Source organism: Eurytemora carolleeae, unplaced genomic scaffold, assembly GCF_000591075.1.
Source record: "Eurytemora carolleeae unplaced genomic scaffold, Eaff_2.0 scaffold668, whole genome shotgun sequence".
NCBI classification, from domain to species: domain Eukaryota; kingdom Metazoa; phylum Arthropoda; class Copepoda; order Calanoida; family Temoridae; genus Eurytemora; species Eurytemora carolleeae.
This window is the reverse complement of record NW_019396652.1, coordinates 1-23,640: the sequence shown is the minus strand read 5'-3', so window position 1 is coordinate 23,640 and position 23,640 is coordinate 1. Positions and strand designations below refer to the sequence as shown.

The window sequence follows — 23,640 nt, the reverse complement described above, 5'->3', positions numbered from 1 at the left end:
TTTTTCTAGGATATGAGTGAACCTACGCCAAATGAACCCAGTAGCGAACTTAAAACAGAATCCAGCAGTAATCTTCTATCCTATTCATCTTATAATATTTCTACTTTGCAGAAGGTAGTAAATATTATAGAAGTAATCTTCTATCCTGTTCATCTTAAAATATTTCTACTTTGCAGAAGGAAGTAAATAATTTAGAATAAATCTTCTATCCTATTCATCTTACAATATTTCTACTTTGCAGAAGGTAGTAAATAATATAGAAGTAATCTTCTATCCTATTCATCTTATAATATATCTACTTTGTAGAAGATAGTAAATATTATAGAAGTAATCTTCTATCCTATTCATCTTATAATATATCTACTTTGTAGAAGATAGTAAATATTATAGAAGTAATCTTCTATCCTATTCTTCTTATAATATTTCTACCTAGCAGATAATTTAGAATAAATCTTCTATCCTATTCATTTTATTTACTATCTACTAGAAGATAGTAAATAATTTAGAATTAATCTTCTATCCTATTCTTCTTATAATATTTCTACCTAGCAGATAATTTAGAATAAATCTTCTATCCTATTCATCATATAATATTTCTACTTTGCAGAAGATTGTAAATAATTAAGAATTAATCTTTTATCATATTTATCTTATAATATTTCTACTTTGCAGAAGTGAAATTTTAAATTTGTAATATAAATGATTTTTCTCCATAGAGCATCATATAACTTTGATGATATCGAAAGTTTTTATTTTTGTCTTCAACAAACCAATTTTGTTTTTAGAGAGGAAAAGTTTCCCGTGTACCAAGTCCTATGTTAAAGAAAACAAGTCCAGTTAAGCCTGAAGAAAGTCCAGTCAAAGAGGAAAGTCCAGACAAGATGGATAGTTCTGTTAGAGCAGAAAGTCCACTTGTCACAGAACTTGTCAAATCTCAGGTAAACAATTTAAAGATTCTATAAGGTAACATTTTTAAGGAAAATTTTTTTTTTCCCCCCCCCCCCCCCAAAAAAAAAACAATATACGTGGCCGGAACCAACTTGTCCAGTATTAACTGTAGTGTACACAATTTGAGATTCTGGTTCTGAGAATTTAGTTTCATGATTGTTTTCATTCCTTCGAATAAGGAAGGTAATAAATATTTATATTTTTGATCTTTAGTAAACAAATTTACAAATTTGATTTGAGCTTTGATTTCAAATTAAAATGTTTTCAAATTCCAAAAGATCAAAACGTTAAGATATCTTGTAAATAGGAGCTAGCCAGATCATGTTGTAAAAAATAATCGGTATCCAAATATTTTTACTGACCCCCAAAGCTTCAAAAATTGAAAAAAAGTTCTTAAACCGAAAGATTATTAAGGGGAGGTAATTAATAGCTTATGACGAAAAAGAAGTATACTTTTTTCTTATTATTCAATTGGTCCCCTTTCCAGATCTTTCCTGTTATGAGTAAATAAAAATATTAGAGAAGATAATTATTTTTTAAATCATAATATTTTTTTTCCTTCTCGGCTTAAAATCTTGAAATAAACATTTACAAATCGAACTTGTCGAGAAAATTGTTTTCAAGGGAAAAAGAGATTTGCACCTTTTATTTTAAATCAATTAGTATTTCACAGTTTGTTCAGATGCAAAAAATCGATATATTTTTTACCCAAAATTGTCAAATGCGATAAAATTTGAGAAAATAATCAAATCTTAGGAAGATAAAAATCAATACTGATCTCCTGATTATTCTTGACAGTTTTTTTAAATCGGAGTTTTTAAAACTAAAAAATTATTGAATAGTTTTAGGAGGAAAATTTCGATTTAATCAGGGATAAATCATGATAAGATAGTATATCGACTATATACACATATTATTTTAGGATATATTTGAGCCCGACAACCCTCTAGTAAAAGTAAGTGAATTTTTAACTTAATAATGGGACTAACAACATAATTCAAAATTGATGATTTTAACTGTGGTTTATTTAAAGTAACTTATGTATGTACGTAGCAGAGAAAAAAAGATAAATAGACAGAATTTATCAAGTTTTAAAAACCACAAAAAACATTATTGCTCAGATTAAAGTATACTGGGTACTGTTGTGAGTCGGGCATACACGAAACACTTTCATTTCGGGTGACGTTATCAGTCCCTTTCCAATAGTTTTTTTTTTACAAAAAAGTCGTCTTCTCTTTAGGAATTTAATTATTCATTTCTCAAGAAAAGTTCACTTTTCTGAACTTTTCTCCGCTTTAAAAAGGTTTTTATTTTGACAACGATAATGTTTAGATACATGAAAAAAAAATGTTAAAATAAATAAGTTTTTAACTCCTGAAGGTTGTGTTATTTTTCACAATTAATTGGTTTTGTTATAATATTTTAAAAATGTTTTAGAATGAGATGGACCCAGATTTTGCCAAAGATCTAGATGTTTTTAAATCTCGTTTGGATCAGAGTAAACAAAAGGAGTCAAGGTAAAGCGGACAGGACAGACAAGGACAAGGACAAGATAGAAGATTAAAGGACAATACAGGACAGGACAGGACAGGACAGGACAGGACAGGACAGGACAGGACAGGACAGGANCTTCGCTAACTGAAGGACAGGACAGGACAGGACAGGACAGGACAGGACAGGACTTGGACAGGATAGGACAGGACTGAGACAAGAGAGGACAGGACAAGGGACAGACGGTACAGGACAGTGCACGGACAAGTAAACAAAAGGAGTCTAGATTAAACGTTCGGGATAGGACAGGACAAAAGGTGACAGGACAGGATAGGAGATTGATTTTATAGGACTGGTCAGGACATGTTAAATCATGACTGAAGTGTGAAAACGAAATGGGACGGGATTAACAAAACAAATTGATGCATATACAATATATATATATATATATTATTTTAAAGAATTTAATTTAATATTCAACTTTATTTGGTCAGAATGAAGGATGAAGATGGAAAGCTGAAAGTTGCTGAACCAGATTCCACAATAGAGGACTCCACTCATCTTCAACTCCATGCAGAGGTTAGTATTGAGTACTCCACTCATCTTCAACTCCATGCAGAGGTTTGTATCGAAGTGCAAAAATAGATATTCTTGGCCAAATTGGACTTATTTTTTTTTAAATAGCTAAACTTCTGAGAGGACAGTGTTTTTTAGAGTTTTATTCGCTGAATTAGGTAATAATTATTTACAACTACTTTACAGGGAAGTTAATGGAATTTTACTTTACCAAGGGTTCTCAATCCCAATTTAGTCTACAAAACATCCAAAGCGCAGCGAGGGACATTATGTAGACTAAACTGGTCGAGGGAACCCGTGGTTAGTAATTACTATTCACAACTTCTTTACAGGGAAGTTTCCTTTACCAGGGAAGTCGTGGTTAAGTAAAATTTTTAATTTCCCGAAAAAGTAGTTTTTATCATCTTTTGAGATGAAAATGCGAGAAATTTTTCCCGAACCCTTCGCAGAACGGGTGGTTATTTTAAAAACTGTCCCAAGGGACTTTAGGTAACCTAACCTCCAGTGCTTAGGATCCGGATCCTTTGGATCCGCAAGATTTTGGCTTCCTGGATCCGGATCCGCAAAAATATGCGGATCCACGGATCCGGATCCAGGGGGTAAAATATCAACCAAAAACTGCAAAAAAAAACTTTTATTTCTAAATCCAAAATATGAACTTTTGAAAAAAAGAGAGATTATGAAAATTTCCTCATTTCTGAATGATTCATTAAGTTTTAGGATAAAAATATGCGAAAAAAATAAAACAAAAAATTTGAAAATTATTTTTTTGTTAAAAAGACTCAGTAAATCTTATAGAAATGAACTGGATCCGCATCAAAATTAAATGGATCCTAAGCACTGCTAACCTCACTTTGTTGGGGGAATCATAGGTCGGCGATGTTGGTCAAAAGGCGGTAAAATTTTTAATTTCCCGAAAAAGAAGTTGTATACAATTTTATTGTCTTTTGAGATGAAACTGCGCTAAATTTTTCATGAAAACTTCTCAGAGCGGGTGATTATTTTATTTAACTGTCTCAAGGGACGTTAAGCAACTTAACCTCCCTCTGTTGGGGGAATCATAGGTCGGTAATGTTGGTCAAAATGCGGTAAAATCAATTAATTTTTTGCGCAAAACGTATCTAAAAGATGAAAAAGTTACCTAATTATTGAATTATTTCATTTTTTCCAAATCGTCAAAAAGCATTTCTGAAAAATATACACACCTGTGATATCTTCTCATATTATTATTACAATAGCTGTCATGAGACATGATTTTTTGTGAAATTGTTTATTATTATTTTATTTATTTCTGTACTTTAAGGGTTGGGAGGACGAAGAGTCCAGATTGGTTAAAACTTCTCCGACCCTGCTGATCAAAGCGTTGAACAATATAAAGGAGAACAAGGAACCCGGAGCTAAGAGGTTAATTATTAAATCAGTGGGATTAAAGCGAATTTCGCGGATTTTTCGAAAATATGAATATGGGATTCCATTAAAATCAAATTTTTTGCAAGTTTACATTATTTGCAAGTGGTTTATGCTATCTTTACTTCAAAATTTCGCTGTTTATTGCGTAATACAAAAATTCCCTTCACATCTGCAGTTTTCTGAGTAAACACTTTGACTAGGTATTTCATATGTGAGTTTAATGAAGCGTTTACTAGAAAGTGTCTTCTGGCTAATTCTTTTGATCCACAACCTACCAGATTTTTATTCAAAATAGAACTGGGATGTAAAAATGCATAATAGTAACTCGTCATCGGGCAGATGATTTCTACAAAGGTCGACTAAAAAAGTAGAAAAAAATCTATGTCAAAAATAAACAAGAACAAAAAATGCCAAAGAATGAATAATAGATAAAAGAAAAAAGACGAGGGAAAATAGATAAAATATCAAAAAATAAAAAGAATTTAACAATAGAACGAATAAAATGCATTGCCATTGAAAAAAATACATCTTATATATAATACATGCATTAAATCTGCCTTACTATACTATCAGAAGAATAAAAAAAAAGACTATTTTTTCCTCTGTAACTTCGACTACACCCCTTTAGGGGTTCTTGGAGTAATCCAACAACTAAACTGAACTAGTTCAAATACAATTATTGATCTAAACCATATAGTTTGACTATTCTCGTGCTCAGGAATAACTTATATTTAAATTGAAGTTATATTTTTAGACGGAAAGTTGAGGCAGGGGTAGACGATGGGGTGGAGGAAGAAAAGAAAAAGAAGAAAAAGAGAAAGAAGAAAGAAGCAGGCTCTGATAATGACAGCGGAAATGAAAAAGAAGAGAAATGGGAGGGTTCTGAGGGTGAAACAGACGGCGAGAAGAGAAAGAAAAAGAAAAGGAAGGACGGGAAGAAGAAAAAGAAGAAGAATAAGATTACTGTTGATACTAAAATTTTAAAGAAATTGATGAAACTGAACACGATGAACAAGGATGAACTGGAGGAGTTTGTCAACAAGAACAAGAAGAAGAAGAAAAAGAAGAAGGAAGACAGAGATGATTCCGAAGACAGAGAGGGATCTAGATTAAAAGAAAAAGAGAAGAAAAGGGTAAAAATGATTTTATTTTTTTATACTATGCCACCATGGGTGAAGGGCAAGAAAATGACTTGACTGCGTGTAATTTCTTTTTATAAAGGATGAAAATGTGACAATTTGACTAATTTTAAACCTTGGCATGCTGCCTAATGATAAAAAATTGGTTGTTAAACCCCAAATCATTTTGAAAATAAATTATCAAATGAACTATTAAAGAAATCTACCAACACGTTAGCCTGACAATTTGGACAAACTCAACAAAATTTAAAAAGAAGATGTAAAATCTAAACAATTAACTTAACTACTTCGCTAACTGACATCGTTAAACAGTTTTACAACATAGCAAGCTGAACACAATGGACAATTTGTCACAACTAGACAGCTTACTACCAATTGAAAATTTGAAAATTTGCGACGGTTTGACAGTTGGCGACCTACAAGACCTGACGGCTTAGAAAGTCAAGATTAAAAATTACTGAAATGGCGACGTAAATTATTTCTTTTTAGAAACATAAAGACTTAATTGATGGAAAGAAATCTGAAGACGGTTTTAGTTCGAAACGATCAAAGGAACGTTCTTACAGTTCGAAAAGGTCGAAAGAAAGATCTGGCAGTCGATTACGATCCCGTTCTCCAAATAAAAGGTAGTTTAATAGATCTCCGTAAAATATTTGACCTTTCTATCTTTGGATTTATCAAGTCTTTATTATTATCCATATAGAGTAAACATCTTCACCTTTTTATCTATCTAGGTTTCCACGCTAGTTTATTTATATAATGAATGTCAACCTATTTATCTATTAATAACCTATAAACCTAATATCTATCTCAATATCTAATCAATTATCTATGTATCCATCTATCTATCTATATATCTAGGTCAAGATCTGTCTCTATAGAGGAGGTGGGTAGTGGGGAGAGACAGATAAAAGAGAGAGAGGTTCGCAGTGTCAAGGAATTCATCAACTCAACATTCATTTATTTATTTATTTATTCATTCATTCATTCATTCATTCTTTGGGATTTGAATTTAAAATTTCTTAAATCCTCTTATTAAAAGAAATAAGCTTTTTTATCTTACGTTTTCTTTCTATAAATTTAAAATTCTCTTTCTTTTAATAAATTATATTTTGTTTTTGAATTATTATTGTATTATTGAGATCTTGAATTTTTCTAAATCATCATTAAAATGTTGTGTTGACCGTTACAGGAACGGCTGGGAAGAAGAGAAGGGTCAGCTGGATTAACTATTCAGGTAGAAACAGTCATTGGAGGTCATAAGTTATAAATCTGCTTTAATTTAAAATTGCATTCGCAGTTTATTTCTCATTAGTGATAAATCTGTGGTCCTTGAAAACTACAGGAACGGTCATTATCAGTATACTTGCGGCCATGAAATACTGCAAGAGCAATTTGTTTTCTTTTTATTATAGCATTCACAAAAATTCTCTAGTCAAAGATACAGGGTGAGTCAAAAAAAAAGTGTGATTTGCGGCGCCTGTTGCAAAATTATACCTTTTTTTGTGCAACTCTTCTAGCTGTATGGTGTTTTTTCAATATTTTTTAAAAATTTTAATTATTTTGGTACTTAGACCCCAAAAAAATCCGCGAACCTTTTTTCTCACAAAATCAAAAGTTCAGAAAAACAAAAATGTGCAAATAAATTGTTTCTATCGAAATCTAAAATTTTAAAAAGATTGAATCACAGAATCTCAGAAAACTTTCAAAATTGTAATAAGAAAATTCGCAATTTTCAGTTCTGGTATCATTTTTACTGAAAAATAGTTGTTCAATGGTTCTTATGGTTTCAAATGAACAGCGTATATTTAATACTTAAGAATAAACTAAGAAGAAAGGAACTAGAGAATTTAAATAACTTTTCTTTAAAATTTAGACCAGAACTAAAAAAATACAAATTTTCAAAAAATATTGAAAAACCACTATACAGGAGAGTTGCACAAAAAAGGTACAATTTTGCACCAGGCGCCGCAAATCACACTTTTTTTTGACTCACCCTGTATCTTTGACCAGAGAATTTTTGTGCACGCTATAATAAAAAGAAAACTAATCGCTCTTGCAGTATTTCATGAAAAAAAATCAAAATCGACTATCAAAACAATTTTACCAATTGTTTTGAGGATTATCATTGTTTATATTTTTTGATTCAGATTAAAATTACTGCTTAATGTAATAAAAACAAACTCATGGAGCAGCATACCATTTATCATGTATCAGATTATTGTGGAACCTCTTGAAACAAACTCATGGAGCAGCATACCATTTATCATGTATCAGATTATTGTGGAACCTCTTGAAATGTTTAAATGGACTTAAGATCAATGCATATCGCTAGTCTAGTTATTAGTGGTGCAATTGCAGTCATTCACAGAACTGCGATAGTGGTCATTGGTGGTCATTAGTGGTATATTTGCGGTCATCGGGAACTGCAACCGCTTTCATATTATTGAAATGAACTTATGATAATATTTTCTTGAAACCACCCTTAGTTTTTTAATAAATAGATACAGGGTTACTCACAAGACCTAATTTATCGCACAGTTTCAGGTTGTTAATGTCTCATCCTTTGTGGGTAACCCTGTATCTAATAATTAAAACTATATTTGTCACAGCTGGAAGCTGTTCTTTATTAGTTGAAATTGAATACTTCACCTTGTTGCCCTGTAAGGAAGAAAAACTTATCTTCATTATATCAATTTGTCTGAAACCTTCCTAACAAAATTCTGTATGGAAGACATTCAAATGTATGCAATTTCAAAATTTTGGTGTATGTTTATAAAAATTCCCCTTTTAAAAAAATATTGGAAAGTTCTTATTTGTCCCAGATTTAGGGAGAGGGGGGGGGGATAAAATTTAACTTTCTTCCGTGCGGAAAAGTGTGTTAGGTTGGGGTAACTCCACGAAGAATATTTTTGCCATTTTTAAAGCGATTTTTCCGCCTCAGCATCGGCCCCTTATATAAGAAAACTTTAACATGTACGAAATATTTTATGCTTTTTTTAGGTTCGCCTCGACAATAATCCTGTAGAAAAGGAGAAAGGTCGTCTTTCGTCTGTTGTTCAGAAGAAATTGAACGAAAGGTGAAAAAAAAATTTACTTTCATCGATATTTTAGTGAGACAAAAGTCCTCCCATAATTTGGAATTCATGACATTTGTGATCCGCATTAATTTAGTTTAAAAAATCGATGCAAACACGAATATCTTATAACGATCGCTTTTGGATCTTTCATTCATTTGTTAACTATGATATCGCAATAAGTTGAATAAAAGCAAATTTTAATGGATTACAGTTTTGAATTCTAAGTTTTTTTTGGTTTTTGTTTACAAACAGAAACGTTCAAAATTGTCTTTAACATTTTCATATTTAGGCGAGAAAGATCGGCAGAGAAATCTCGGCCAAGAAGTCGAAGTCGGGATCGACGAAGGAGATCGAGAGACCGTTATAGATAGATGGACAGTTAAGATTGGGATCGTTATCTAGTGGAAGCACCGGTAGAGAATGACAATACTACAGTTTAATCAAATAAAAGTTGCGTATAGTACACCACTGTTTTAAAACCCTAGATAAATCCCAAAAAAATGCGTTAAACGTGATCTAAGAATAAATAAAACATTTGTCCTCCCCCCCACACCTTGTATTATTAATTATAACTGAATTAAATTTATTTATTCTAATCCCGATGTACTTGTGTTTCTGTATCACCTCAATTATCAGTCAATGTTTAATAAATTAATTTTGTAAAATTTCTGTTTCAGACAATCATGATTTAAACAAAATGGCTGCTAACATGATTTGAGAGTGAATGGCGGCCAAGAATGGGATTGTACCCCTTCCATCTTCTAAGTGGAATATAACGGGACTGACAGGAACAAGAAATATGAATAATAATATACGAATTCGATGTAAAACTAAACACAGTAAACATTGCTGCCCTTTTTTGTCTAATGATTTCTTTCAAATCTTTCTGCAGCTAGAATAAATGGCCCTAAAGAACAAGTTTTTTTGCATCTGATGTTGTCAAATTGGATTTTCTTAAATTAAGGTATCCTAAAAAGTCTGGAGACGTAATTTAAGTGACCTTTAATTTATTCATCAGGATGCTCGATTCGCAACGGCACCCTTTTGATCTGATCAAGAATTAAATGGGCATCTGTGTATTTTGCTTTATAAGCTACTGAAACAAAGGCGAAAAAGTCATCATCAAACCTTTTCATGCTAGAAATTTGACTATTTCATCCTCATGTTTACAGAGGGAGTTCAATAGGATTGTTACGAATCGGATAAATAAAGGATCACTTGAAATAACGACGACAGGATTCCTTCATCATTAGAATTCATTTCAAATGTAATATTCCATCATCTCGCTGNGTTGTAGGGCTAAAAAAATAGTTTTGGGTAAAAGAATCAACATCATTAAACCTTTTCTTTGATATCAAATTTTTTTCTCTCTACTTCGTATTGCTTAAAACCTCACTTGTTCATAAAATGAAAAAAAACATGGTTTGACGTTTTTTTTCAACTTTTCAAAAAATTTAGATTTTGGTTAAACAAATATCATATAATATTCCTATAGGAATTGAAAACTATGCAACCAGCGATGAATCTGAACCTGAGAATTATAATCCCCTTCCAACTAAAGGTAAACAAAAACCCTCTAAACCATCTATGGAGACAGTTGGAGCCTTGGAAACATCAAGACCGGAAACGGAACTAAAACCATCGAGATCGAAGCCGGAAATTAAATCCTCTCGATCAGAGAAGGATAAAGAAGATGGGAGAAATAAAACCGAGGACTGCCAAACTGAGCTAAAAAAATGGATTTCAAGGTTAGTTAGGGTTAGGGGCTGTTAATCTTGGCATAGGAATTTGTCAAGATATAAAAAGTGTCGCATTTTAAGGTTTGGGTTAAATGTGTACTCGCAGAGGGGGCCTAATTTTTCCTCTTGCACTGCTGTTTTGTCAATATTTGAATAGATAGTCCAAAATTCTCGAAAAAGTTTTTCTATCTTCTAAGAATATGAATGTAACACTAATTTTGGGGAAAAAAATTTAAAATGTATCCGTAAACTAAAGGATTTTTCTTAACTGATATACAAATGTATGAACAATAACATGCCACTATCGTAAAATAGTTTTTTGTAAAATCAATATAAATAATTTTGTATCTTTAATATAATCTCGACACGGAGATAATAAACATCTAGATCTTAAAAAAAATAATTTTTAAACATTCTTAACATCTACAAGTTTCATGAAAATGTTGTCAACGATTGTTCACACAGATTGACCCATACATTAAGTCGGACAAAACCCTTTAAACATTTTTTTACAAAACTCATTTTAATCTGCCTTTTTTATTGTTCCAAGTCCTAAATATATTTTCTTATTTGAACTCTTTGAGGCTCAGCTATAAATCATTCATTATCAGCGTTAATAGAATTTGTTTCATTTAAGGACAAGTGGAAACACGGACAAGTTGTGCGAGAGTAAATATCCCAAGATTAACCGAGGAGAAAGTGGAAGACATGGGGACAGAAGAATTGAAGAAAAGGGAAGGAAAGAAGATAAATCTCGATATTTGGCAAGAGATAGAAGAGAGAGCAAAGACAATGACACTATTAACAGACATGGCAAGGGCGGAAGTCATAAGGAGAGCAAAAGATACGAATCTTCTAGAAAAGATGACGAAGAACTGAGACACAGGCATGGATCTTCTGGTAAAGTTAAAGAAGAATTAAGACATAAACATGATTCTTCTGGTAAAGACAAAGAGGAAATGAGACACAGGCATGGATCTTCTGGTAAAGTTAAAGAAGAATTAAGACATAAACCTGAATCTTCTGGTAAAGACAAAGAGGAATTGAGACATTCTGGTAAAGTTAAAGAAGAATTAAGACATAAACCTGAATCTTCTGGTAAAGACAAAGAGGAATTGAGACACAGGCATGGATCTTCTGGTAAAGAAGAAGTAAGAAAATCAAGTCAAGAAACTTCCAGTATAGTTAGAGAAGATTTGATACGTCATACACCTGAATCTTCCAGTAAATATAAAGAAGAGTTGAGACACAGGCATGGATTGAGAAACAGTCATGGATCTTCTAGTAACGATCAAGAAGACTTCAGAAGATCAAGTCATGAAACTTCCAGTAAAGATAGAAATGATTTGATAATTCACAAACCTGAATCATCTGGTAAAGATGAAGAGGAATTAAGACATAGGCATGGATCTTCTGGTAAAGATAGAAAAGAATTACGAAGATTAAGTCATGAATCTGTCAGTAAAGATAGAAAAGATATGACAAGTCATGAATCTTTAAGAAAAGACCAAGCAGGGTGCAGCAAGGATGGAAGACACAACGATAGCAGAAAAGCTAACACAAAAGAAGAAGAGAAGAAACGAGAGGATGTTAAGATTAAAAAACTGTCCCGGCCCAATACTGAATACTTCAACCAGATGATCGCAAAAGGTGAGACCGTTATTATTTGACACGAAGTGCTTTTCAAATTGTGCCCAAGTAGATCAAATATTGTGAAAGATATCGTCTTCTAAGCTTAAAAGTTGCTAAATTCTGACAATGAAACGACAAATGGGAAATCAATTTTCAAATTAAAAAAGGTTAGATGAAGCTTTTAAGGGTACCGTTGTGAATTGGACATTCAAGTTTTTAAATAAACAGTCTCTTGATACCACAATCTGTTTCGTTTCTCATTCTTCCAAGATTCTCAAGATAAGGTTATACTTGAATTAACGCCTTTTTTTACATCTTGAATGGGACTGAAAGCGTAATTTCAAGTGACCCTTCATTCAAAGAGGGGTATGCCCGATTAACAACGGCACCCTGAAAACATTTGCGTGTTCTTCTTGTACAAAGATATGTCTGTGTAAAGTTACCTGAACGCATGCAGTCAGCTAAAATTGCCGAACACACAAAGGTTTTAAGGATATTGTTGTAATTCGGGCTTTCTCCTCTTTGCATGGAGGGTCACTTGAAATTACGCATACAGTTTCTTTTAAATCAGTATCAATTTTTTTTATGTTAAGGAAAGCACGAGGAAGAAGAATTGAAGAAAAATGCACTTCGTGATCTAGAAAAATATAATGAAAAAGAGAGTGATCGGAAGGATTGGAAACAGAAAGAGAAACAATATGAGAAAAGAAATGAGAGTAGGGAAGATCCGGGGAAGGAAAGAAGGGAAGAGGAAAGAAAAAGATCTGAAATGAAGAAAGAACTAAACCTAGGAGACAGTTTGCTTGGACTTCTCAAGTTAAAAACTGTTTCTCCTCCGAAACCCCGGTCTCAGGATTCTGCTCAGAAACCCCGGTCTCAGGATCCCGCTCTAAAACATCCGTCTGTCCGCAACCCTGTCCCTGTGCCCAACCCTGCTGAGTCTGAACTTTCTGAGTCTCAAAAAATAAAACAAAGACTCCTGACTGCTCATCATAATATTGATGGAAAATTCAAACCAAAGGCTACTGAGGATAACCCGGAAAAACTTAGAATATTTCAAAGACTAGAGCCTAGACTGAAAGCTGATAAAGCCCAGGAAACAGAAAGAGTAGAAGACGATACAGAAACCAGTAGAAAAGAAAGTAGAAAATCCTTTATCACTGAGAAGGACAAAGATTTGTTTCCGGTAGCTTTTAGTAAGAAATCCGCAAAGGAGGAAAAGAGGCGCAGTTCGATTGTTTCAATCGAAGAAGGGGAAGTGTCGAGCGTTCAAGATTCAGATAATTATTCTAAGTCTAAAAAGAAAAAGAAAAAACGAAGTCGAAGTCCCAAGAAGAAGAAAAAGAAAAAGAAAGGTAAGCAAGTTATTTGTATTTTTACTTTAAACAAAATAGATATTTAAAATTTTTTTTATATAGAGTGGCTAAAGGGCTGGCCCCCCTTGGGACCTTCCATTTTTGTTTTTTAATCCATTTTCGAAATGTTTTTTCCTCAATACTCATGTTTCTTAAGGTTAATTTTTTTCTCACTTTTTTAGACTTAAAGGAGCAAGCCTTTGATATAACTTTTAAAAAATTGAAGCTAAAAGCAGAAAAAAGTAAAGCGAGAATAAAACGTAGAGAGGCGAAGATGGCACTTAAAAAGAAAAATCTCAACTTCTCAAGTGATTCAAGTGATAGTTCTAAATCTAGTGAGTCTGATAATTCCAGTGATTCCGATGAAATATCTAAATCTGAGATCACTAAGAAAAAGATTATAATTGAAAGAGACAGAAGTGAGAGCGAAGACAGTGTCCTGAAAAAGAAGAAAAAGAAACCCAAAAGACGGTCCAGAAGTAAAGATAGAAAACGAAGGTACGAAATTTCTTATTCAATTTATATATTAAAGGGGCTTAATTTCCATTTTTAGAGTGATATGAGCGATTCACAACGGTACCCTGTAATCCACTGTGGAAAGGTGTTGAATTAAGATTGATGTTCAAATATTTCTGTGGATTATCTCAATTTGCAAAAATAATCAATTTTCTGCTAGAGAACGAAGATTTTTCATTTATTTTTGATCAGAATAAGGTTAAAAGCTCTACTGGTGTGAATCGGATATGCAGCAGTACCTTTTAACTATTTTTTTATTTTAGGTCTAAAGTGAAGATAAAGACCGATAACACATCGTCCTCTTCCGACTCCGAAGATTCAAGCCGGGCTTGTTCTAAGATCAAGGAAGATGAGTTTGGTCCAGTCCTTGCTGACTTTCGTTCAAAACTGCGAAGTTCTTCTCGCGAAACCGTACATAAAATCAAGAAAGGACAACGAGAATCCGCTGACGAATCCAAAATATACCGCTCTAAAGGAAGTTCTTTGAAAGATGATCTAGAACGTCGTCTATTAAGAAAACGGCGACGAAGCAGCTCTGTTGGTAGTGACGGGAAGTCTAGAAGATACAGAAAAGGAAGTCGCCATTCCAGCCACAGTTCCCGGCATAGCTCCTCCCGGCAAAGATCCCGAAACCACGAGGATGTTAGGTCTACTTCTAGAAGAATTCATGACAGATCTAGTTCTAAGGAGAAGAGAGAATTGTCTGTATATTCCGATGGATCAGAAATAGAGTTTATTGAAGAGGTTACGAACAAGAATATTCAGGGAAAAAATCATTTTTTATAAAAATTCATTTCACGGGAAAACATTAAAAATGTCAGACCTTAAGAACACTTTGTTTGATTATTAAATTTAATGTTTGTAAAGTTAAAATTCCGTGAAGTATATATTTTTCATAAATTTCGTTCTCCCCTTCTATTCTCAAAAATCATTTTAAAAGTTTTTTCCATTTCTGAATCTACAGAAAGTTCATAAACTAAAATTTCAATTTTCTTGTTCTAGAAGATTTAAAAATTCAAGTTAGAGTTGTTTGGACCTCTAAATATTACGTCTGTTAAAAAATATTCCGTTTCAACCCTGAGCCCGTGATTTAAAAGCTTTGGCCCGAGTCTTAATTCTATAGACCCAGGTTTAAGACTCAATCTTGGACCCAACTTATGAATCAGCTGATGACAACTTGTGTCACGGGATCGACAGATGCCAGTTTTTAGACTCGACTTAATTACTTAGACCCAATGAAAATAAAACCAACCTCTTTGGTTTTAGTGGAGAATTAATTAGTCCTAATGTTAAATCTTACTCAAATCAAATCTCTCAAATCTTCCACTCCCAACAATGAAAATCCGCCAAATATTAAAGCAGTTTAATAAACCCAACTCTTAAGAATATTAGTTGCAGCTGAAATCTCAAAGCCTTAGGTTAATGATGTGTATTGTGTATAATAAATGATGAATTTATAGCCGGATACGTCAATAGAACTGGAGAAAGAGATTAAAAACGTTCAATCAAAGTATAAAAGGTAATTTTAAAAGATAGATATTTTACCCTGGATGTCCGACGATAACTCAGGAACCCCTTGTGTAATTGTCCACAAATTTTAATTGGTGAACTTAGTTGAACCAAGAAAATGTTCTGCTTGGTTTCGAAAATTTAAGTTGAGTTGAGTGGGTTGACTTCTATTAGGAAAATGCTGGGCCATACTTGGTTTCTAAGCTAGTTATAAATTATGTAGTAGTAATCCTGTGTCTGTCTGTTTGGATGTCCGATCATAACTCGTCCTTACCTATTGGGAATATGCTGGGCAATACTGGGTTTCCAAGCTAGTGATAAATAAAGTAGTAGTAGTTGTTGAAATTTGCAAGTTTGCAAAATAACGTTCAAAAATTAGTTGCAAATGACAACTTTATAGTGAAAACAACAAACAAAAAATACTGAATACCATAATAGATACATATTACATATTTATCAAGTCCCCTTCAATCTTAAATATTCAAAAATATTTGTCAAACTTTCACCAAATGCCATTTTCAAATTGAATTGGTTAATTTGAAACAAAATTGTAAACTTTACTGTATCCTCTTAATCAGTGCTTAGGATCCATCTAATTTTGATGCGGATCCGAATCCGCACTGGGATTAAATGGATCCAGATCCAGGTTATTTCTTAAAAATTTACTGAATTTTTTTAATCCAGGGTAAAAAAAATTTTTATTTTGAACAAAACATAATTTTCAAACTTTTTGTCTTATTTTTTCGCATATTTTTATGCTAAAACTTTTTAAATCATTCAAAAATCATGAAATTTTCATAAAGTCTTTTTTCATTAGTTCAGATTTGTGTTTTTAGAGTAAAATTATTTTTTGGCAGTTTTTGGTTGATATGCCCCTTTGACCCGGATCCGTGGATCAGCATATTTTGCGGATCCGGATCCAGGATGCCAAAATCCGGAGAAGGTTTAATTTTCATCTGTCTGTAATCTTTTCTAATACCTTTAATCTGTAGTTCCTCTCTTTCAATCGTTGAAATTAATTTTTGATATTTGATTTCAGTGAAAGGCATCAGATTAGGGATTATGAATATGACGTAAAAATGGAGGATGAGGGTTGTGTGGACAGGTGAGGCAGATGTTACATAATCCGCCATTTAAGGGACTGAAAGCATAATTTTAAGGGACTCTCTATGCAAAGAAGGCAATACCCGAATTACAATGGCATCCTTGAAGCAGGAGTTAGATATTTAGTCGCTTATTTGCGGTTTCACTGCAAAAGTGACTCGCGCATTTCTTGTTTATATGAAGCATTTTCCAGTCAGAGAAACGACGGTATCTTCCACAGTTTTAGTCAGATTAAAGGGAGTGTTCGCGAAAAATAAAAGGGGGTATAGGCTTAATGCGATAAAAAAGCGCTTTTGATCGCTTCTAATCTTACTTCTATCTGTTGCGTCCATAAGGAGAAAATTGTTAAAGACGTCTCATACCGAATAACTTAGCGCCCATACAAATTCAGAAAATTACAACATACAACTTAGACCGTAAAAAATCAATTTAATTTCAAACAAATCATTCAGATATTACAACCTATAGTCATCGATTATCTTTCGCCACATTTGTATATAGTTGATTTTTCATGATATGTTTTAATTGTTATGATCTGAGAGTTACTTATAAAAACATTTATTCCTGTTTCGAGGATTTTTGGTAATGAAGACGACATTTTCATATTTTCCAGGAATGTTCGAAAACAAGTTGCAAGCTAAATATTATTTTAAAAAATAAAATCATAACATATTCTCCCTTTAAGGTTTCAAGGGTACCGATGTAAATCGTGCATTGCAATCTTTGCATGAAGGGTCTTAAGGGTCATTTAAAATTACGCTTTCAGTCCCTTTAGTAGGAGTGTTCACCAAACCTAAATTTTTAGGTTATAAGACTTATTGTAGATAGATTTCACAAAATGCACTTTAGTAAGCATTTTCCAAATTCAAAATTAATAAACAGTCCCTTTTTTAAAAAAATTATATTTTTTGATATTTTTCCTGTTTTAGTGTTTCCATTGAGATAGTTGAAGAGGACGCAGAGGAAACTAAAACTATTATTTACAAGGTGATAAATGAAGGGATTGTTCAGTGGTCGGCATTTACATCAATACAATGAAGCCGGTTTTTTATTCAAGTTTTCATTGTTAACAAGTTTTTTCGAATTACAAGTTATCAAGTAAACAAAGAAAAGCTGTGATTTGATAGCTTTACTTTGTTTCCATGATTATGTGCGTCCCTGCTGTTTATAAGCTTGTCAGAAAACAAAATTAAAATCCAAGTTCCTCTTCATTGTATTGAGATATACTATGACGTCGTATCATTGTTAAACAATTTATCAATTATCTTAGAATTGTTAAAATATATATGAAAATATTTTACCGCCTTTTGACCAACATTACCGACCTTTGAATCCCCCTACAGAGGGGTGTTAAGTTACTTAACGCCCCTTGTGACAAGTAAATAAACCATCCGCTCTGCGAAGTTTTTGTGAAAAACTCGCGCTTTTTTATCTCAAAAGAAGATACAATTTGCTAATTTTACTTAATAACGGGTTTCTTCGACCAATTTTGTCTACAAATCATACCTTGCTGCGCTGGTCTTGGGAAACCTTGGAAAAGTAAAATTTCCTTAACTTAACTCTGTAAAGTAGTTAGTTGTAAATTATTAAAATCAGGGTTTGATAAATATCAGAAATAACTTAGCCAAGAAATTAACTTCTTGTTCTCAAACTCAATTATTACGGACGAAAGAATGAATTGGACCCCTTCCGTGTTTCATTTTCAACTTTCATTATCTACCAAAGCTTCAAAAATTTATTGTAGCGCATAAGTTTTCTTTATATTACTAATAGTACCCATGGCAATTAAGTCTTGTTTTTTGCCAACTTTGATGCAGGGTGTCCCACGAAACATGACGGAAGAAAACGACTTGAGGATCGTCTTTGATCTCTAAAAAATGAGCGACATTCATTTGTTTATTAACTTAAGCACGTATGAAGTTAAAACAATAATTACAAAACTCCCCTAGTCCTTGCATTTTCAATAAGTGGCCTGCCTTTTTTTTTGTGCTGTCAATATTACCGTAGATATAAGGAATTTCGGTCAGATTTCATTTTGTTAAATAAAACCAAAATTATCGAAATCTGGACAAATTCTTTATTTCTCCAATTATGTTGCAAGTACAGAAAGGTAGACCAAATTTTGGAAATGCTAAGACGGTTTTTGTTATTTTAGCTCAAGAATTCTACTTCTAAAATTAGTATTACTAACGAAGCAAATCGTCTTTCTACTGTCATGTTTCATGGGACACTCTGTACTTAAATTGCAGGATATTGACCTGGAGAGTATTCCGATCCCTGAATCCTGTTCTCCTGATATCCCAGAGAAGGAGGATACTGAGAGAAGGGTGGTTCGAAGAGTAGAGAATCACGAGGAGCAGGTTAAGAAACCAGAACACTATGAAGAAGAAGTTGTTGTTGAAGAGGATGAGGTTGTTCCTTCTGCTGAGGATAAGAAGTTGTTTGATAGCATGATGAACAACTTGATAAACACCAGAGCTGAAGCTCAGAAAGAGGAGAAAGGTAGCAGATATCTGGTTCGATATTTGATTGAACTGTGAGCGTAATTTCGAGTGGCCCTCATTTAAAGGTGGCAATCACAACGGTTCCATTGAAATCTTTATATAATACATGATGTGGAAGATAATGCCGTTTTTCTAGGTTCAAGGTGTTTAATTCTGATAATTCCTGTATGTTTTACTGCAGTAGAAATGTGCAAGTCACTTTTTTAGAGAAATTATATTTGAAAGTAATCCGTTTCCAACATATAAGTATAAACATTAATATTTGTTTTCTACTTGATCAGACAATTCTTGAAAGCATGTTGTGAATCGGACATTGCCCTCTTTGTATAGAGGGTCACATAAAATTACGCTTACAGTCTCTAAAATTTAGTCAATTATCAGTTTTTTGGGTCTTATATGAGCGAAAAGTAGAAATATCAACTCAAAGCAAAATGTAAATCTTTCTCAGACTTACTTTCAAAACCTGCAGTATACATTTGGGGGACTGTGGTGTGGTTTGTGTTTGTGGCATTCTGACCGATCCGTTTTTTGAGGTTCTAAATCTTCCAAAAGCAAATTCTATGAAATCTAAAACTATTGACCCATTTAATGTTTCTCTAGGCAAACAATCCCATTCTGCTAAGCTGAAGTACCCAATAGGAGCATCTCAAAGATCTGACGGTACAGATTTCTATGAGCACCTGGAGAACCGGAGAGTTAACTATCGAAGGGTTGAGGATGATGATTCTAGGAGGAATAAGAATTCGGATGAAATGGTCCGCAATAATGAGGTGGCTAGGATTGGTAACGATGAAAAGTCAAGATACATAAAGGATGAAGAATCAAGATACGCAAAGGAAGAGGAGTCAAGATACATAAAAGATGAAGAATCAAGATACGTAAAGGAAGAGGATGAGGATGAATCTAAAATAACTAGAGGCCGTTGTTCCCAGTCAGCAGGTACCATGAGTTATATTCAATATTATAAAGAAACTGAAAACATGAAAAACGAAAGGGCCTCAAGTTCTAATATGGAGGATACCGTTACGGCTCCCAGCCATAGAAATGAGCATTTAGAATATCAAGAATCAAGACGAAGGGTCATTGAAGATCGATATGACCAATTTAATGATCAAATCCCAAGTAGGAGGCGTAGAAACCAAGAAGAAAACATGGGTGAACCTGAAAGTAAATACCAAAGGTTTGAAGATAGAGACCCTTATGAAAGGCAGACTTATCAGCAACAAAGGCCCCAGGAAAATAGATATGGTCAGCCCTCTGGGTCAAGAGAGAGCCAAGGGTACAAGGATGACTCAAGCCAGCAAGGCGGTGCAGCTGGACGGTATGATCGGTTTACAGGGGAGGAGGAGAAATGGTTTGAACCTAAACCTGATCTACTCGGCAATGCGCGTCAGAAACTTCTACAATCTCAGTCTTCAGGGATTCATGTCTCCCTCCGTCAGAAAATCACGTTTGGACTAGGGGACAGAGATTCGCCTGAATTTCAGGTGCGACGATTTTTTCAACTCTTTCCAATCAATTGATCCATATTATTAAAATTATTTCGGTATCTTCAGGGCTTTTCTCGGTAGACCAGGACTCTACTTTAAAGACATTGCTCTGTTTTCTAATAGCATTACATCTTTTTATGTTATAGATTGACTTGAAGACAGAGGTTCAGCGACCTGGTCCATCTTTAAGTAGAAGCGGTCAGCCTTATAGAGAGGACGGAGCACATCAACTTTTCTCTAGAAGAACAGCACACGGCAGGGATGGTAGTCAAGTTTCAGGTAGATCCTTAGTTACAAGATAATTTGGGCGAAAACACCTTATCTTATCAAACCAGATCTAAGAAACCATTTTCCAAATCTTCTTTTTCAAAGGTTTGTTGGAAAGAGTTTTTATCTGTGAGAAATTATGTTATCGGAAAGTCATTATAAATAAATTTTGACACCGCAAATTTTCTAATAAAATGGAGAGAACAGGTCCCAATTGAAAAGTTAAATGGCTTTGAACCAAAGACAGACAAGACTTTTTGGGGCGTTCTGCTAGCATTCCCAAATAATGAAGTAGAACTTGCTTTATAAAATCACGATTAAGGTTTGATTTTTTAGCCTTTTTGACAGATATGTATGGCATTCTGATTTTTTTGTAATAAAAAACGGCTTTCTTTTGGTGTTCTATAAGCCCTTAAAAGCTTGGTCTGATCAAGTATGTAATATTTATCCGTGTTATTTCTTTTAGCTGTTTATTTTCATTTGCGGATTCACTGCGCAAGTGACTTGCATATTTCTTGCTTAAAGGAAGCAGTGGCGAAAATATTAGAATAAAACACGACGGAATCTTTCAATTTTTTACCCGGGTCCGAATTAAATAAATTCAAACCGCGTCTTAAATCCCCCAAAAAACGGTTTCAATTGAGCGCCGGCTTAAATCTTGAAAAATTGAATACAATTTTAAATGGAACCAACCAAAGTTGAGCCGCGGCTCAAATTCTTTAAATTCGGCCTCAGACTTAGATTTGAGGGTTGTTAATAGCTGCCATTTTGTTACTTGAAAGTACGCTGGCAGTCACTCTAAACAATACTCTTGTCAATCTAGGTTCAAGTGGTGAACAGAGTTGGCATGGTAGGGAGGATTTAACCTCTAGAAGAACCTTCTCCGGGGGCAACAAATGGGAACCTGACAACACCAACCTCATTCCACGTCAGAGACATGACGTGAAGAGCCGGCTGGGAACAGTGGGAGGAAGAGATCAAGCATGGAACGATAAACTTGATCAAAAACCTGGATATAATAACACCAGATGGAGAAACCAGGAGAATTTGGATACTCCTAATCCTGGCGGAAGTAGAGATCAGAACTATCGAGGAGGACGGAATTTTGGCGGTAATTCATCCTGGCAGGACGGAGCCTCTGAAAATCATTGGACACCAACACACAAAACAAAAGCTAGAGAAAGGGTCTTCAAGATGTTGAATGATCAAAACAGTAAAAATAAGGTAACTTTAATCATCATGGTAACTTCAAAAACATTTCTGTCTCAAGCTTTAATACGTCTTCCTTTGGGGGTGCCTCATATATTTTGATTTAAAAAATATTGATGTGATTTTGAAAATATTACAAACGTAAATATATTCACTTAGTTCAAATATGTCTCTTGATTGTTGTATACATTCCCAGGTTATGAACTACCGGCACGAAGCGAACAGAAAAAAGAAGGATATTATCAACTTTGCCTCGGTGTACCAAGAACAGGTACTTACTTATTTCATATCCCTTTATTCCCTGACTATTTAAAAATCTGAACAATCTCTTTATTCCCTGACTATGTAAAAATCTAAACAATCCCTTTAATCCCTGATTATTTAATAATTTGAACAATCCCTGTAATTCCTGATATTTAATAATCTGAACAATCCCTGTAATTCCTGATATTTAATAATCTGAACAATCCCTGTAATCCCTGATTATTCAATAATCGGAAAAATCCCTGTAATCCCTGATTATGTAATAATCTGAACAACTTCTTTAATTCCTGATTATTTAATAATCTGAACAATCCGTTAATCCCGATTATTTAATAATCTGAATAATCCGTTAATCCCGATTATTTAATAATCTGAACAATCCGTTAATTCCTGATTATTTAATAATCTGAACAATCCGTTAATCCCGATTATTTAATAATCTGAACAATCCGTTAATCCCGATTATTTAATAATCTGAACAATCCGTTAATCCCGATTATTTAATAATCTGAACAATCCCTGTAATCCCGATTATTTAATAATCTGAATAATCCCGTTAATTTATTAAATTCAGTATCTGATTAACATTATTAATCTCGAATTGTTTATGTAAATGGATCCAGATCGAATGCACTGCTTAAACCCTTTTGTCTGTTTACCAATGTGGGAGATGCTGTCGTTCAATTCTAAAAATTTTCTCATTTTTTCTTTTTAAGAAATTTGCAAGTCACTTTAAATAGAAACCACAGATGAAAACAATTTGAAGTATAAAAACATGGATATCTCATTCATTAATGATTATACACCACTTTTAATTGTTATCTTTCTGAATTGGACATTCAACTCAATAAATGGAGAATTATTTGAATTTACGTTTATATTTAATAATATTAATAATATAAATCATTTAAAGGATGAGACTCTGTCTGGTGGTCTAGTGTTTGATGAGGAGGATCCTAGCTCCAGCTCCTGGGAACGGGTTGACCCATGGGAGGCTAATCTAGGTGATAGATAGATAGATAGATAGATAGATAGATAGATAGATAGATAGATAGATAGATAGATAGATAGATAGATAGATAGATAGATAGATTAGACAGACAGAGACAGACAGAGACAGACAGAGACAGACAGAGACAGACAGACAGATAGATACAGACAGATAGATACAGACAGACAGACACAGGCGGACGGACGGATAGATTTAGATCATATAGGAACATTAATATCTTATCAACATTTCCATGTGTTTATTAAATTTATCTAATCTAGGTCATGTAGAGACCGGTCTCAAGGCTAAACTTGAACCTAAACCCAACTTTATCCAACAGCTAAATGAGGAAATAGACGGGGAGGTGTTCAGGGGAGGAGTAGGAGAGAATGAGTGGGAGTATGTGAAGGTAAACC

General features: G+C 33.6%; 2 protein-coding genes across 3 annotated transcripts in view; both read left to right on the top strand.

Annotated features, from left to right (window-relative positions):
• LOC111706919 (E3 ubiquitin-protein ligase RBBP6-like) overlaps positions 1-9,322 on the top strand; it is a 30,945-nt gene extending 21,623 nt beyond the window's left edge. For both annotated transcript variants that reach the window (XM_023479866.1, XM_023479865.1), the window contains exons 27-38: positions 10-114; positions 786-938; positions 1,871-1,903; positions 2,386-2,465; positions 2,934-3,018; positions 4,319-4,419; positions 5,180-5,558; positions 6,054-6,190; positions 6,426-6,501; positions 6,757-6,801; positions 8,568-8,644; positions 8,934-9,322. In XM_023479866.1, coding sequence (XP_023335634.1) covers positions 10-114; positions 786-938; positions 1,871-1,903; positions 2,386-2,465; positions 2,934-3,018; positions 4,319-4,419; positions 5,180-5,558; positions 6,054-6,190; positions 6,426-6,501; positions 6,757-6,801; positions 8,568-8,644; positions 8,934-9,015 — 1,353 coding nt within the window. In that variant the 3' untranslated portion in view covers positions 9,016-9,322. The remainder of the gene's footprint in view (positions 1-9; positions 115-785; positions 939-1,870; positions 1,904-2,385; positions 2,466-2,933; positions 3,019-4,318; positions 4,420-5,179; positions 5,559-6,053; positions 6,191-6,425; positions 6,502-6,756; positions 6,802-8,567; positions 8,645-8,933) is intronic.
• Positions 9,322-23,633, top strand: LOC111706928 (trichohyalin-like; the record flags this gene model as incomplete). Its single annotated transcript, XM_023479875.1, has 17 exons — positions 9,322-9,432; positions 10,140-10,392; positions 11,021-11,367; positions 11,440-12,033; positions 12,609-13,370; positions 13,553-13,868; positions 14,150-14,651; positions 15,347-15,405; positions 16,435-16,500; positions 17,429-17,486; positions 18,749-19,001; positions 19,604-20,490; positions 20,640-20,772; positions 21,584-21,984; positions 22,166-22,240; positions 23,147-23,237; positions 23,506-23,633. Coding segments are annotated over exons 1-17 (4,989 nt in total), but the record flags the coding sequence as incomplete, so codon positions are not given.
• Positions 23,634-23,640: the final 7 nt, after the last annotated feature.